The sequence below is a fragment of the Littorina saxatilis genome, unplaced genomic scaffold, assembly GCF_037325665.1.
Source record: "Littorina saxatilis isolate snail1 unplaced genomic scaffold, US_GU_Lsax_2.0 scaffold_1604, whole genome shotgun sequence".
In the NCBI taxonomy this organism is placed as follows: domain Eukaryota; kingdom Metazoa; phylum Mollusca; class Gastropoda; order Littorinimorpha; family Littorinidae; genus Littorina; species Littorina saxatilis.
In genome coordinates, this window is record NW_027127265.1 from 1 (window position 1) to 16,036 (window position 16,036).

Here is a 16,036-nt window from a genome sequence, read left to right on the forward strand (position 1 = left end):
TGAGAGGAACGGCGATATGCCGCATAAACCGTCGTCTGCTACGACCCTTGCGTGACCCTGCTTCCGGGCTTACCCTGCTTCCGGGCTTTTCTTTTTTTCAAACTTTCACAACTTCGAATTGCACTGATCTTGTCTTGATGAAAACACGCTGTCAATTTATTATTTAGATTTTAAAAGTTAGGTCTAGCGCAAAAACGCACCACGGTCCAAAAACTTTCTGATTATCATTGATCCACGGCTATCGCCAGTTTAAGGGAAGTAACTCATTTTTGACTTGAGTTCAGGATGGTTCCAAAAAAAAGTGTTCGAGACAATCTGCAAAATTAATTCTTTAAAAATTGCTCGCTCTTTACGTAGGGCACCTAGGATGTTCCCGTTTGGTGAGCGTTCAAATGGAAGGGTGTTTGTACTGTGTGTAAAAGCCTGACAGTATCTGTGATGGTTTACGGGAGGCTTACTGTCCGGGCGTGATTTCCGGGATATTCATAACAGCCGTCTAGCACCAAAACGAGGCGCCATTGTTGTAAAGGGCCAAGTCCACAAAAATAGATTCTTTGAAAATGTCTCACGCTCGACAGAAAGCAGCCAGGATGTTCCCGTTCGGTGAGCGTTCAAATGGAAGTATGCTTGTACTGTATTTAGACGCTCGGGGAGCTCTGTGATGGTTTACGGGAGGCTTACTGTGCCTTTAACATGCTTCCATTTGAAACTTCGAGGTCTTCATCGGGGATTGACGCCCGACAAAAGCTAATTGAAGCCCGACGTAGTCCGGAAGATTTCATGTATCAACTTACGTCACGTATTCGACGTCATCACTTTGCATACCTTATGGTCTCGGTATTTCGTTGGCCTTCATATTTCCTACTTGTAAAATGAACCTCAAAGGTACCAGAGACTAGTTGAGGTTGTATTAATGCGCCTCGCCAGCAGGTTGTTAATGGAGTTTTTAGCGAGTGGTTATCGACAATTAATGACCGGTAATTTTTAATGAGTTGGGTCATTCTGACCAATCACAGGATCTGTTTCATTAAAACGCAAACTTGATTGAATTACAATGTTGTTTATCATTAGTTATGGTGAAACCATTAGGGGCATGTTCCCGGGTGTTACCCCGACTTTAAATGAGACACACAGGTGTATGCATGTTTTGGTGTAATCAGCCACCTGTACTAACGGCAGAATGACCGAGGTCTTTTATGAACCACTGTGGTGACACGGGGGTGGGACATGGATACAATCTCTGAGTCTGCACACACAGCTGACCAGTGTCTGTCTCAACCTGGATTTAAAACTGTGGCCCTTAAGATCACAAATCCAATGCTCTACCACCTGAGCTACGGGGCCCTCCTGTTTAAAAAAAACTTTCACCCTTAATTTTCAGGCGAGTCAATTCTGTGGGCGGGGCTTGATGAGGATGAGGGACAGGAGGAGGTGGTGGACCCGTTCATCCCCCAGGAGCGTGTGTTCAGCAAGTATGCGGCCATGCTCTACACCTCCAACAACATCAGCAAGACTTTCGAGGAGTTCAAGGACGCCAAGTACTGTGCGAGCTGCGGAGAAAAGGTGTGTGTTTGTGTGGTTTTCATTTATTGATTGGAGATTTCTTTGCAGACAATTGCTGGTGTGTGTGTAGGTACATGTATGTGTGATCACACGTGCATGAGTGTGTACGAGGCTTTTATTTTTGATTTTATTATTTGTGTGCGTGTGTGCATATTTCTTTTACCTTTCCCTTGACAGGTGTATTTTGTTTGACATACATGTTATAGGTCAAGGGGAAGGGCGGTAATTTTGTTTTTTGAATGTTCATTGATAAGTACATCATGTTTTTGTTGTTTTGTAGACTGTGATATGCCCTCACAAAATGGGAGGCAGTGAGAAGGTGTTTGTCCTTCCACACAACTGTACCCACATCAAGATCGCTCGCCCCAAAGTGCGCATCAACAGGGAGTTTGCTCAGTGAGTGATTTTTTAAACTGTGTTAATAATTCTTATTACAATGTGTATTTTATAATCGTTGACAGGCAAGGTAGACGTTTCAAAGACAAATTTCTATTTTAATGTATTCATTTTAATGGACAATAAAAGGTTGTTATTGTATTTTCTGTACACACAGACTTAGCCCTGCCCGAGCTTTTTTGCCACTGAATAAATCTAAAAATGTTCACTCTTCTTTCAGTTTTTTGACATCACTCCCTTCAGGCTACATCTGGAGTATGCCCATGTCAATTCTTTGCAAAGGCACATGTCACTCAAAACTGGAAATTTCTTCATGTGGGAGACTGAGCTAATTCTTTTTTATTTTTTCATATTTGGTTTTTGAATTCACTTGCCAGGATGATGATGAAGCCACACAGCCCAGAGCCGACCTTTGACCTGGCTCCGTCAGTTAGCAGCGAAGCACACAGCCAGCAGTCAGGCATGCAGCAGCAAGACTTGGCAGTCACGCCGCAAACACAAACCTCACAGGACAGTCCCAGCTATGGCATGGGCGAGGATTTCATGGTAAGTGTGGTACATACTGGTGCATATGGCCTCTGATACGTATGAAGAGATTGACATTGTGCACTCTTCTTTAAACTGTTTTGGGCCTTTACAATTTTATTTCATACTTTATCGTCCCATTGCTGGGAAGTTCGGGTTGCTTCCTCCCAAGGAAGGCTAGCAGCAACAAGAGTCCCGCCACCCAGGTGTGTGCGTGTTTAGGGGCAGTAAATAAGCCACCTTTGGTTAGCCTGAAACAGAAATAAATGCGCTGGGAATGTTGTTTTTAGTGGGGTTTTTTTGTTTTACTTTTTTTTAAAATTTTTAAGGTTTTTTGTCTGAGCAAGCTTTCCCCAAATAAAGTGCTTTATAAGAACCATGTGTTATCATTATTAAAATTCCGACAGTTCAATAAGTGTTGTGGCAGGACCGACTGACTGACTATTAGGGTTTAACGTCCTCTTAGACCAGTTGGCCTATATAGGGAGAGGTATTGGTAACACTCCGAAGATATGGTGTGATACTTTGACCCGAACAAGCCCGGCCGCTGTGGCTGTCTTTTTCAACACATCAGCATTGGGTTTGTCTCGTCAAAGTATCGAAATACAATCATGATATTCAGAGACGAGAGATTAAGCATGCGTGTCTTCGTGTTTTCCAATCCCTGAGACTTTTGCCGTGAACTTGGGATCTTTTTCGTGCGTATGTGTGCACACGGGAGTGATCGGACACCAAAGAGAGTCTTCACAAAGTTGACTCCAAGAAATAAATCTCTCGCCGAATGTGGGGATCGAACCCACGCTGTGGCAGATAGTTGCCAGGAGAAAGTAAAGGCCTGAAACAGTTCAAAGAAGAGTACACGCTGAAAATCTCTTCATACGTATCAGTGGCTCCGGGGCGGGGATGTAGCTCAGTCGGTAGCGCGCTGGATTTGTATCCAGTTGGCCGCTGTCAGCGTGAGTTCGTCCCCACGTTCGGCGAGAGATTTATTTCTCAGAGTCAACTTTGTGTGCAGACTCTCCTTGGTGTCCGAACACCCCCGTGTGTACACGCAAGCACAAGACCAAGTGCGCACGAAAAAGATCCTGTAATCCATGTCAGAGTTCGGTGGATTATAGAAACACGAAAATACCCAGCATGCTTCCTCCGAAAACGGCGTATGGCTGCTTAAATGGCGGGGTAAAAAACGGTCATACACGTAAAATTCCACTCGTGCAAAAAACACGAGTGTACGTGGGAGTTTCAGCTCACGAACGCAGAAGAAGAAGAAGAAGATCAGTGGCTCCAAACAATTTTTACACAGAGTTTTCATACCCTGCATGTGTTGTGCCTTACATGGAAAATGTTGTAATTCATGAAAGAAGCAGTTTGGTTGCCAATTCTTTGTGGCAATCATTTAAAAGTGAAGTGCAATTGTTACTCTCACAGTGAAACGTTCAATTAAAACTCTGTGTTGTTTTGTAGGGGAAAGATAAAAGAGAAGAGCCAAGTTGCATTCGGGAGTGCCTTAATTTGTGTGTTGATTAGACAGTGCATCATGAGTATTTGCATGTTTAATCTGTGATGCAGATGCACACCATGCAGAGAGTATGGGACGACTACAGGCGACGCACCAACATGGATAGAAGCATTCCACGCCCTCTCGCGTTGGTAAGTCTAATTTTCTTTGTCTAGTATTCAGAATGCTCTTGCAAGCAATACTTTCTGAATACCTGTTTCTGTTTTCTTGGACTACAGTGTTTCACATCACTCCCAATTGGGAGTTTTTTACGTCATGTTTTTCCAAAAAACGTCATGTTTTTTTAGCTTGGGAGTAAAAAAACGTTATGAAAAATCATTTGGGAGTATAAAAACGTTCAAGAATTTCAGATGGAAGTATTGGGTTTCGATATTGAGCAGTGTAGAAAAAGTACATCGATGTACTTTCAGAAGCAAACCCTATTTTAGTCGCGCTCAGACTCGCCGCTCGCCGAGAGTCGACGGCCATGAACTGAAGAAGCTTCTCTAACAATATGAAGGAGCAATACAACCGAAATGCAATAACGAGTAGTTTCCCTTGACGCGTGCCATGTGCTTACGATCAAAATGGCGTCTAAAGGGAAAAAAAGTAAACAACATGTGAAATCTACCTAGACCGCATCGCTGGCTTCGTTTGGGTTTATAGTGCCTGCTACACAACCTGATGATGCCTCTAGCTCTGAAAGTGCTAATCGTACACACCATCGAATTCTCGATCAGTGGTATCAGGATTTTCCATGGTTGGCGAAAACAGATGAGGATGCGACGGTCCCAAATGCGTTGGTGTGTCTCAAATTTGTTTGTCACAGATTCACAGAAAAAGAGAGAGAAAGGTGTGTGACTGTGTGAGTGTGTGTGTGTATGTATGTGTGTGTGTGTGCGAGCGCGCGCAAATACCAAGTCAAAACTCAACATTTAAAACAACACCTTGATAGTTTTTAAAAAAATCAATTACAGCTGTGCATTCATGAAGGCTATTTTTTATGTAGTTTTAATTAATACCGCACCGCAGAGAAAAAAAAATCCTTAACTTTTTGCTTGGGAGTGAAAAAACTTCATGTTTTTTTAGGTTGGGAAACACTGGACTAGAAAATCACAATTAGTACACTTTTGTCAGCTTAGCACTAAGGAATGCAGATCAGGCCATTTCAAAAAAGCAATAGCTTTTGAACAGGAAAATATACAGTAGTGAAGTACATGTACTGGAAAAAACAGGGCTACTAATAAAATGTTTCAGGTTTTCTCGTTGTTGTGCTATGATGCCACTGAAGTTGAGAAGGAGAGTTTAATATTTTTTTCTTGTTACTTTTCTGTACTTTCTCCATAAAGTTATTTTTCCGCCTACTTCAGTGTTAACCGTTATGTGTCTTATGAACATTTCCTATCCATGGCACATGCCATCTGCAGAAAAGTAAGTTAAGAAAAACATGCTGTTGCCTAATTTCTGTTGTTTGTTTTTCCACAGGACCGAACTAGGTCTCTAATGGAGCAGTTCTGTGCATACATTGTGCACCAAGATGAATATGTCGAAGGAGATCAGCAGACTATTTTCTCCATACTGGTAACTCGACTTCATCTCTTGCTTGCTTGCTTGCTTTCCAGCGGTGAATGGGTTAAAAAACCGAAAAGCTCAAGACAATTTACAGCATACTTTTGTAGCCCTTAGTTCATATGCATTGGCTGGCATATTGTGTTGATCCAGAGGGGATCATTTACCGTATTTTCCGGGTTACAAGGCGCTACAGCGCATAAGGTGCACCCCCTTCTTTTAAGAAAAAATTGTAATCCAGTCACCCATTGGGCGCAGGGGGCCGATAGGGCGCACCAAAATTGAAAAAGTATCGAAGAATGAAAATAAGCCGCACATCAAAGGAAGAATACAGAGTGGAAATATGTGTGCTCTGTGTGTGCGGTGAGATCAAAGGCAGGTCCATTGTGATAGCTGGGTTGCCTTGTTTATAGACACTGACCTTCTTCCCAGGGGTCAATGACCCAGTTTTAGCTATGAGAGGTGGTTCCCCTGTCATATCTGAGAGAGGAAACACTTCCTGCACCGGGGTCAGTGACCGAGTTTAACCTATGGGGCGGTCTCTTTGATGTCTTGAGAGGAAACTTGGCCAGGGTAGTACCTAGTAGCTGAAACATGCATTATCACAAGTTGTTTGACTGGTACTCAGGCGGTCTCTTTGATTTTTTTTCGTATTTCATACACGGATTAGGCGCTTCGTTATACAAGACGCAGGGGTCAAACTCGAGGAAAAAAGTCGCGCCTTATGACCCGGAAAGTACGGTACCTTGATACAGGTGTACAACTTTCAAACTTACAATACAATGGAACCCCCTTTTTAAGACCCCCAAATTTAAAACTCCCACCTTTTTAAGACCTTGTTTTCTCAGACTTTCTGTTCATAACCTCTGTAAAATTACCCCCATTTTAATACTCCCTGACCTTGTTTTCTCAGACTTTCTGTTCATAACCTCTGTAAAACTACCCCCATTTTAAGACTCCCTCCTTTTTAAGACCTTGTTTTCTCAGACTTTCTGTTCATAACCTCTGTAAAACTACCCCCATTTTAAGACTCCCTCCTTTTTAAGACCTTGTTTTCTCAGACTTTCTGTTCATAACCTCTGTAAAATTACCCCCATTTTAAGACTCCCTCCTTTTTAAGATCTTGTTTTCTCAGACTTTCTGTTCATAACCTCTGTAAAATTACCCCCATTTTAAGACTCCCTCCTTTTTAAGACCTTGTTTTCTCAGACTTTCTGTTCATAACCTCTGTAAAATTACCCCCATTTTAAGACTCCCTCCTTTTTAAGACCTTGTTTTCTCAGACTTTCTGTTCATAACCTCTGTAAAATTACCCCCATTTTAAGACTCCCTCCTTTTTAAGATCTTGTTTTCTCAGACTTTCTGTTCATAACCTCTGTAAAATTACCCCCATTTTAAGACTCCCTCCTTTTTAAGACCTTGTTTTCTCAGACTTTCTGTTCATAACCTCTGTAAAATTACCCCCATTTTAAGACTCCCTCCTTTTTAAGACCTTGTTTTCTCAGACTTTCTGTTCATAACCTCTGTAAAATTACCCCCATTTTAAGACTCCCTCCTTTTTAAGACCTTGTTTTCTCAGACTTTCTGTTCATAACCTCTGTAAAACTACCCCCATTTTAAGACTCCCTCCTTTTTAAGACCTTGTTTTCTCAGACTTTCTGTTCATAACCTCTGTAAATTTACCCCCATTTTAAGACTCCCTCCTTTTTAAGACCTGATTTTCTCAGACTTGTGGAGGTCTGAAAGGGAGGGTTCCACTGTAGTGACTTTAGGATCTCTCTTACAGTTAGACAGATAGTAGCTAGAGCAGACTTCTTTACTTGACCCTATTCCTCCCTTCAGAAAGACTTTGCACAACTGTTTGTGTATGTGCTTATATAAGTTATAATTATGCACATATGCATGCATGCATGTAAGAGACCTGTCGCGATATAACCTTCGTGGTTGAAAACGACGTTAAACACCGAATAAAGAAAGAAAGATGTGAGAGACAAATATATGTTCGTTGGGAGAACTATACGTATGACGTGCAATTCTGATTTGACATGTCTAAATGAAGCACTTGTAAGGAGATTATATACACTAGGAAATCTGACAAAATCTGTTTTGTACACAGTGTTACACATGTTTGTATTTTGCCAGTCAGTGTATTATTACTCTCTTCACAGGATATGCTGTACAATTTCATGCGTGGGCGTTATCTGGTGGAGGACGTCATGTTCCTGGCTGTGCATGATTTCCTCTCCTCTATTATTGAACATTCTGGCATCGACAAGGTGGGTTAAGCGCTTACCTGCCGCTGCTTTATGATATCTGTCTGCAACATCTCAGTGTATTTTTCAAACTCATGTTCATGAAAGAAAGGTTTTTCGGTTTGAAAACTGAATATGGCTCAATAGTTCATTGTTGAGATTGAGTGTGTGTGTGTGTGTGTGGGTGTGGGTGTGGGTGTGGGTGTTTGGTGTTCTTCATGTTCTTCATGCTTCAAAATGGGCCACAGAAATATAAATAAAACTTCAAACTTCTATATGTGTGTGTAAGAGCGTTTTTGCACACCATGCATATGTGCCGATCTGTGGGCGTTTTGAGTCAAAGGTTTCCCAAACCTACCATGTTAGCTTTGACTTACAGACAACACAAGAGGCCACTGGATTGCACATGAACATAACTTGATACTTCTGTGTGTGTGTGTGTGTGTGTGTGCGCACTCATTTATGTTTTGAATCAAAGGCTTATAAAACCTACCTCGCTATTTTTTTCTTTCAGATGGTGCAGCTGCATACATTGGTGTTTTGAATCACATGTTCCTAAGACCTTTACCTTGTCGCTTTTGACTTGCAGACGGTGCAGCTACTTGGTCACGTCTTGGTGGGTAACCTGGACGCCTCGTGCCTGCGCTACGTTCTGTTGATGGCTGACTTTATCGACCAGGTGGACTGGGTAGAGGTTGAGGACTTCAGGGCCTTTGCCTCAGTGGTCTACCCTTTCTTGATGGTCAGTGCTGTTGGGCTTTTTTGTGGTTTTTTGTTGTTATGTTTGTTTTTATGTGGGCGAAATCAACTTTGCAAAGTCTACTTACGAAGCTCGCTGCACGAAACTTTGGCACTGAATTTTTGGTAAAAAAACTTTGCAAAGTCTTCGCGAAGTCAACGTTAGGCTCAGTTAAGTAGCTGTTCTACCTCTGAATCGATCTGAACAACAAAAGGCTGTTTATATGCACAACAGGGTGTGAGCGCGGTCTGTTGTCTTTTCAGAAACGCGTGGTCTGTGTGCCAGTCAGGCTTTTTTTTTAAGCTGCTGAGTAATTCAGTTATTTGTGAGTGATTGGTTAAAAGTGTGTATGTGTTTGTGTGAGCGGTGTGTGTGTGCATACGTGCTCGCGCATGCGTGCCTGCCTGCATGCATGCGAGTATGTGTGTGTTTGGCTATATTCTGTCTTTTGTTGCACTTGAATGTTTGTGTGAGTGTGTGCATGTGAGTGATTGTGTTTCTGCAACTGTCTTCGTCTTTGTCTGTCATCATGTGTGTTCCTCATCATATTGTCATCGTGTGCAAACACAAATCCATTGTACTGTGTTGATTTTCGCAACACCTGATTGCATTGTTTGGTCTGCCATTACCAGGAGGATGACCTGGAGAGCCTTCAGATGAGCTACACGTCGTTCAGCGAGAACAGGATCTCCAGGCAGCTAGTCTGCAACTTCCTCATCCACATCATCCTCAAGTACAGGGAGCCCAGGTTCCTTGATGTAAGTCATAATCTCAACGCTAGCCTAGTTTATTAGGTTTTGCTCACCAGTTGTTATAAGCTATCTATCCTTCTATGGGTTTCGGATCGCAAACACACATGGACACATATTCTCTGTCTGTCTGTCTGTCAAAACAATTGTCATTGTCCTCTCTTCTCCTCTCCTCTCCTCTCCTCTTTTCTTTTCTTTTTTCTTCTCTCCTCTCCTCTAGAGCTCGATCCTCTCCTCTCCTAAATACAAAATTGTCAACAAAACAATTGTCCTCTCCTGTCCTGTCCTGTCCTCTCCTGTCCTGTCCTCTCCTCTCCTCTCCTCTCCTCTCCTCTTTTCTTTTCTTTTTTCTTCTCTCCTCTCCTCTAGAGCTCCTCTCCTCTCCTAAATACAAAATTGTGCAACTTCTTCTTCTTCTTCTGCGTTCGATGTTGGTGGCCGTGCTAGATCCTCAGACCAGTGGCTGCCAGGAAGTCCGCAGTCTTGCGCAGTTCGTCGGCAGGACCCCAGAGTTTGGCTCCAACACTGGTCTCTTCTTGCCAGAACTTCTGGCGTATTGTCTCTAGATGGGGGCAGTTCTGGAGAATGTGCTCCGGAGTTTGCTCTTCCGAGCCACATTCACAGTGTGCGTCATCCGCAAGGCCCAGTCTCTTGAGGTGTTTCTTCAGTCCACAGTGCCCTGTCCTTAGACGGAAAATGGTGGTTTGGCTTCTCCGGTCTAGTTTGTTGATGGGGTCTTCCTGTGGGTTGTAGTCTCCGTTTCTAAAAAAATTGTCAACAAAACAATTGTCCTCTCCTCTCCTCTCTCAGGCTCTATCTCTCTTTCTCAAATACACATACACACAGGCGTATCATTTTGCAAAACCCAGATGTTTCTCCATCACAGCTAGAAAACAAGCTGGTGCCATTCCAAAGCTCTGAAAGCGGCCAGCTGAACGACAAGGAACACAAGGATGCCCTGGACGGCATCCTGCCATTATGCAACGAGAGAGTGCGACGTCGTCTTTTCCTGGAGGCTGAGAAAGCTGTGATGATGGATGGGGTGCTGGATGCTGTTCCCATCATGCGTCTTGCTCGTATCCTTTTACTTCTGAAATAGCATGAGGCTGGGTTTTCAGACCCAATTTAAGACTTCCACCCTTGCATGACCCTGTTTTCTGAGATTTTTGGCTCACGTAAGTGTAGCTTATGCGATGCTAAACTTTGTCTGTCTGTGCGTGTGTACGTGTGTGTGTGTGTATGTGTGTGATAGAAACTTTAACATTTGACTAAACACCGAAATACTAATTTTACCTGGTTATTATCCAAGCAACAGCTTCAAAATATTGAATCAATGATCAACATTTCGTCGGCACGCATGTAGTTAAAGTGTGTATCCAAAGAAAACGGGTGGTGGGGGTTTTTTGGGGGGTAAAAACAGGTGACTGGTTTGTGTCGTGTGTGGTATGTAGACCAGGTCAGGAGTCAAGGTTAGGTCAGATCGCGTGAAGGATTGTGGTATAGATACAGTTATCACGATTCGGAGAAGACGATTTCACATTGTTCGGTTTCGTAGCTCCAGAAAAATAGATAAAGAAGATACCAAAGGAGATTTCCTACAGGTTAATCTGCTCAGCGTGTTGCCGGTGTCTGCGCGAGGAAGCGCTGTCGAAATCTGCACAGCGTAATTCCAGTGTCTGCGCGAGGAAGCGCTGTCGAAAGCGCAGTGTCGATCTGGCCATCTGGCAGTCGTGTCCCCGTAAGTAGGCTACAGACAGACAGATCTAGATCTAGTGTCTCGCACTCTTGCACCGTGTCACCTAGCTTACTGTGTGTGTGTGTGTGTGTATGTGTGACGGAGTGATTGAGTTTGTGTTACTGTTTGTCGATTTCTTACGTGAGCCTTGAAGGCTTCGCCTCTTGTTGTTCATAACCTCAATAATATACCCCCATTTTAAGACTCCCTCCTTTTTAAGGCCTGATTTTTTTGATTTTTTTTTAGGTCTTTTTCTTCTTCTTCAGCGTTCGATGGTCTTAAAAAGGGGGGTTCCACTGTAATCCAAACACAGATAGACTGCTAACGTTCTGGAATTCAGAATCCAAAAACAAGAATTGTAGGTTATTGGAACGTTTAATTATTGACAAAACAAAACGTCACATTTACAATACCTCGCCGGCATCTAGCTTGCAAGCAAATTTTATCGATTTTGAGATCAGTTCATTATTTGTATCATAAGTGTTTGTCTGTCTGTATATTTGAAAGACCATGGGGTCGACGTACTGTGAATGTAACGTTTTGTTTTGTCAATAATTAAACGTCCCAATAACCTACAATTCTTGTTTTTTGTGTGGAGCAGTGAAGTATATGAAGAGGTACACATTAAATAGTGAAAGAAATCTATGGGACTGGGCCTCTGCCTTGTCAATATTAAGAAGCATGCATGCACCCATGAGTAGCGTACATTTAACCATTGTTCAGCCTTGACTACAGTTCAGAAATCACAGGCTACCTGGCTCTGCAGCAGGTCGCAGCCATCATCAGAGAAGACATCAACACTCGCATCACAGAATGGCGCGAGCGACCAAGCAGTGCAGGCTCAGGTATATAGGTGCATTGTTGGCTTACACACACAGGACAGACTTACAAAGAAGTAGATCTCTTAACACACAATACCACTCTCTGGTGCTCTGCTTTAATTTCTAAAGATAGAATGAATCCTTTTTTTCTTTCTTTTTTTGTGTGTATATAATTACCGTATTTGACGGACTACAAGCCGCGACTTTTAAAAAAAATAAATTGCATTGCGGCTTATAAAAAGATGCGGCTAAAACGTTACCTAAACTTAAATAGCATTCACCTAATAGAAGTCACCGCGGATTTTCATTTCGTTTGATTAGTGATTACCGGTATTTTATTAGCTCTCTACTCAAGACTCTGCGCTTTTCTCTTTCTTTCGCGAATCTTCGTTTGTCAACAAGTCGTCGTGACAAGATAGCGTACAGAGAAACACCGGATGTATCAGGATCTCGCGCGCGCGAGATTTCGTTTTATTGTGTCTCGCGATAGTTTGAGGAGCGAGAGCCGCCATGTTGTGTTTTCGTCTGCTCGAAATGTGCGCAAAAGTCGTAAATCATCCCAAAAAAGCTTATTCCGGGCGAGACTACATGTGTGTGTTGGTTACAAATTGTGTGTGTGATATTTTTCTTCAAATTTTTTCACTTTCCTTCTTTGTTTCACTTGTTTATTCTTGGAGCCGATTTCGCCAAATACCGTACTTTCCTTTGCCTGGTTGTTTTGATTGATTGACACGATCTGATTATATTTTTTTCGACGGCCTATACGTGGCTCGTCCCAATTTTTTTTTTAAAGTCGGGGGTGCGGCTTATAAAACGGTGCGTCTTGTAATCCGTCAAATATGGTACTAGGCATCCTTTGCTCCAGTTCATGACGGTAAAAAATCATTTTGTTAAAAAGTTCTAATATGACCATTATCTTTTTTCTCATACGCTGTCACATAGTAATGTTTGCTGTACATGTCTGATTTTCAGCTCGACCAGCACAAGACCTGAGTCATGGCTATGAAAGTTCTGCTGAGGAAAGACTGCTGACACTGAGCAAAGTCAAAACACTTGCTGCCAACCTGGCCAGGTATAGTATTGCTTCGTCATACCTGTTCTTTGAAATAACATTTCCTGACAGTACTGTACTGTGCTGTCTCGTAATACCAAGGAAGTCGCACAATGTTAGATTCAATCTATTAACACCAGGGAGTCCTCACAGTGAATTATTTTGTTCTAATTTGAATTAGAAGATGCTGTAGGTAAAATGTAATTCACTACCAATATGTCAATACAGTGCACTGTGATGAAAGGACACCCTTGGGACGGGCTGCCAAAACAAACCCTATATTGCGTGTGGCCTGCCAAAACAAACCCTATATTGTGTGTGGCCTGTCAAAACGTGTGCTTTGTTGGGAGGTGTAACTAAAATGCTCAGCTCTGCTGCTGAACCAGGTAGAGTGGAACCTACCCTGGCGACCACCTTCTGGTATTACCATGCACCTGTCTACAATGACCCCTCCAAAAAATCCCTGACCAGGTTTTTTCTATTGACGATTCACCTTCCCATAGCGACCACTAACAACCACATTTGGTCAGTCCCGTACAACCCACTTCGTCAACATCACGGGCCAAAGAATCTAGACACAGCCATCGTCGAACGCTGAAGAAGAAGAAGGTCAGTCCCGTGAGTGGTCGTTATTGACAGGTGCTACAGTGGTACCTGTGATGAAAGGACACCGTTAAAAGTGTCCCTACATTGCAGGTGGCCTGTCATGACAGGTATACTTTGGTCAAGGTAATAGGCAAACGGACTCCAGAAGGTGTCCTTTCATGGGAGGTGTTCACTCATGAGAGAAGCCTCCCATCACAGGTACCACTGTACTTCTTCTTTTCGATCGCCGATCACACTTGGAGTCCAGATCTTGAGATATAATTAGTGGTCCTCTGCATCGCAGCCACTGGCCCGTACAGCTTGTTGTGCAGGGACTCCGGCAATGGCCAGATTTCCTCTCTCAGCACAGGTACCACTGTACTCTACCAAGCAGTTTTTGACACTTTAATGTCTGAATGCAACACAATATTCTGCCATTTGTCTCACGTTTCTTGAACTGTGTGCAGAATGGCCAAGCATCGGGAAGAGCGCCAGAATGAGTCTTACGATGATGGAGACTATGGAGATGACGAGGAACAGGAAGGGTGGTGATCGTCTGCTCTAGCTTGTAGTTTCACGCGTAGAAAGCACACTGGTTTCCTGGCCAAAGAAATTGTCTGTGTTACATGATGATTTTGTTGGAGTCTGTTTACTGATGCACATACATACAGACCTGCTGTCAACATTTGGGGATGGAGAGGAGCTGCATGGGTGGGATAGGTGGTGGGTAGTGGGGTTGGGGGGAGGGGCACTGTCAAGTCAAGAAAAAAATGATTATGTCTTGTGCTGGCCTGGTCTTTTGTTTCATGTGTTGTTAAAGTGCTATGACTTGTTTGTTGTACCTACATGGCTTTGTTGGATTTCTGAATACATATTTCAATTGTAAATCTTGTGGTCTGCAGTTGTTTTATTGTTGCCAGGGTACATTTTTGCAGAAAACAAAACAGAACACCAAAATCAAAACAAACACACACACACCTACACACACACACAAACAAACATGGGTTTGAGGTTATTATTTTTTGTGGTGATGGAAGTGAAGTGTTTCTTGTATAGAATATAGTCAATGTTTGTAAAGATTTTAGTCAAGCAGTATGTAAGAAATGTTAAGTCCTTTGTACTGGAAACTTGCATTCTCCCAGTAAGGTCATATATTGTACAACGTTGCAAGCCCCTGGAGCAAATTTTTGATTGGTGCTTTTGTGAACAAGAAACAATTGACAAGTGGCTCTATCCCATCTCCCCCCTTTCCCTGTCGCGCTATAACCTTTGTGGTTGAAAACGACGTTAAACACCAAATAAAGAAAGAAAGATGGAAGTGAAGGAGAGAGTGTACAAGCAACAAATGTGATAGATGTTTACTGTGATACACACTATCTTATATTTTGACTGCGTGTGGTTTGCTGATCTTTTTCTACCTCTTTTTCAGAACAGTTTTTTTTTAAACTGAAAACAAAAACTGCTTTGTAACTGGTTTGCATGGTTGTTATGCATTTTGTCTTGCTTGCTATTGAAGTATGTCAGAAGAACATTATAGTCAGAAGAGGTTGACAACCATTACATGCCGTCAATATGCGGTAATACAATGCTCCTGTTTGCTTTGTATCAGTATGGAAACAAAGTTTATAGCATTAATTTCAAGTGTGACCGACATTATGTTGGCAGTCCAGCTCCGAAATGCATTGACTAATCGCTGAAAGGCGCTGACGTCATTTCATGAATGGATTTCCCAACCCAGAATTCCATTTCCAAATGGTTTTTGAAGATTGTGAAGATGTCTTTGAACGGGACGATGATGCCCTATTTCTAGTTCATTATATAAAGGGAAGCAAGTGGTCAAAAATGGGCATCCACAGAGCCAATGAAGGTGGATACTAATTTATTAGATCATATACCTATGAGTATGTACATAAGACAATGTAAAGAATGATGTAGCTTGTCCTAATGTACACATGGTGAAATAAAACAAGCACAGTCTGAAGGAAATATATTTGTTGAATTAATTTCACTGCAGTTTAAGAGAGAGAGTGCACATGTTTGTGTATGGGTTCTTCTTTGCTGTTGGTCACACAAGGGGGAAATCAGTTATTTATGTTCCACATGCATCCAATTTTAACACAAAGGTAAAACAAAAGCTGTTTGGACATCCACCGCAAACATGACCAGCGCTCAACAGGGAAATTCTTTTTTACTTTCTGAGCTTGTTTTTTACCCAAACTTCACATATCTATATGATTTTGGAATGAAAAATAAACTAGATGAAATCATTTTTTTATCGATTACTTAAATTTTAATTTTAATTAGGATTTTCAGAATGTTTAGTGACCAAACTCATTACTTAATTGTTAAGCTTCCAAGCTGAAATGCAATCCAATAGTCCGGGCATCGTCAAAGATTGCTTGACCAACATTTCATTCAATTTGATTTTAAAAAAATGAGGGCGTGAAATGTGACAGTGCCGCCTCAACTTTCACAAAAAGCCGGATATGACGTCATCAAATACATTGATCGAACAAATGGAAAAAAAACGTCTATGGATATTATTTTCAAGCA

The 16,036-nt window shown here is 42.2% G+C and overlaps 1 protein-coding gene across 1 annotated transcript; it reads left to right on the forward strand.

The window, feature by feature from the left end:
• Positions 1-1,381: 1,381 nt before the first annotated feature.
• Positions 1,382-14,484, forward strand: LOC138955722 (uncharacterized; the record flags this gene model as incomplete). Its single annotated transcript, XM_070327271.1, is given in 12 exon segments — positions 1,382-1,563; positions 1,844-1,959; positions 2,337-2,505; positions 4,054-4,134; positions 5,468-5,563; positions 7,720-7,827; positions 8,393-8,545; positions 9,175-9,300; positions 10,178-10,367; positions 11,767-11,871; positions 12,820-12,919; positions 13,951-14,484. Coding segments are annotated over 12 exon segments (1,511 nt in total), but the record flags the coding sequence as incomplete, so codon positions are not given.
• Between the last annotated feature and the right edge of the window lie 1,552 nt (positions 14,485-16,036).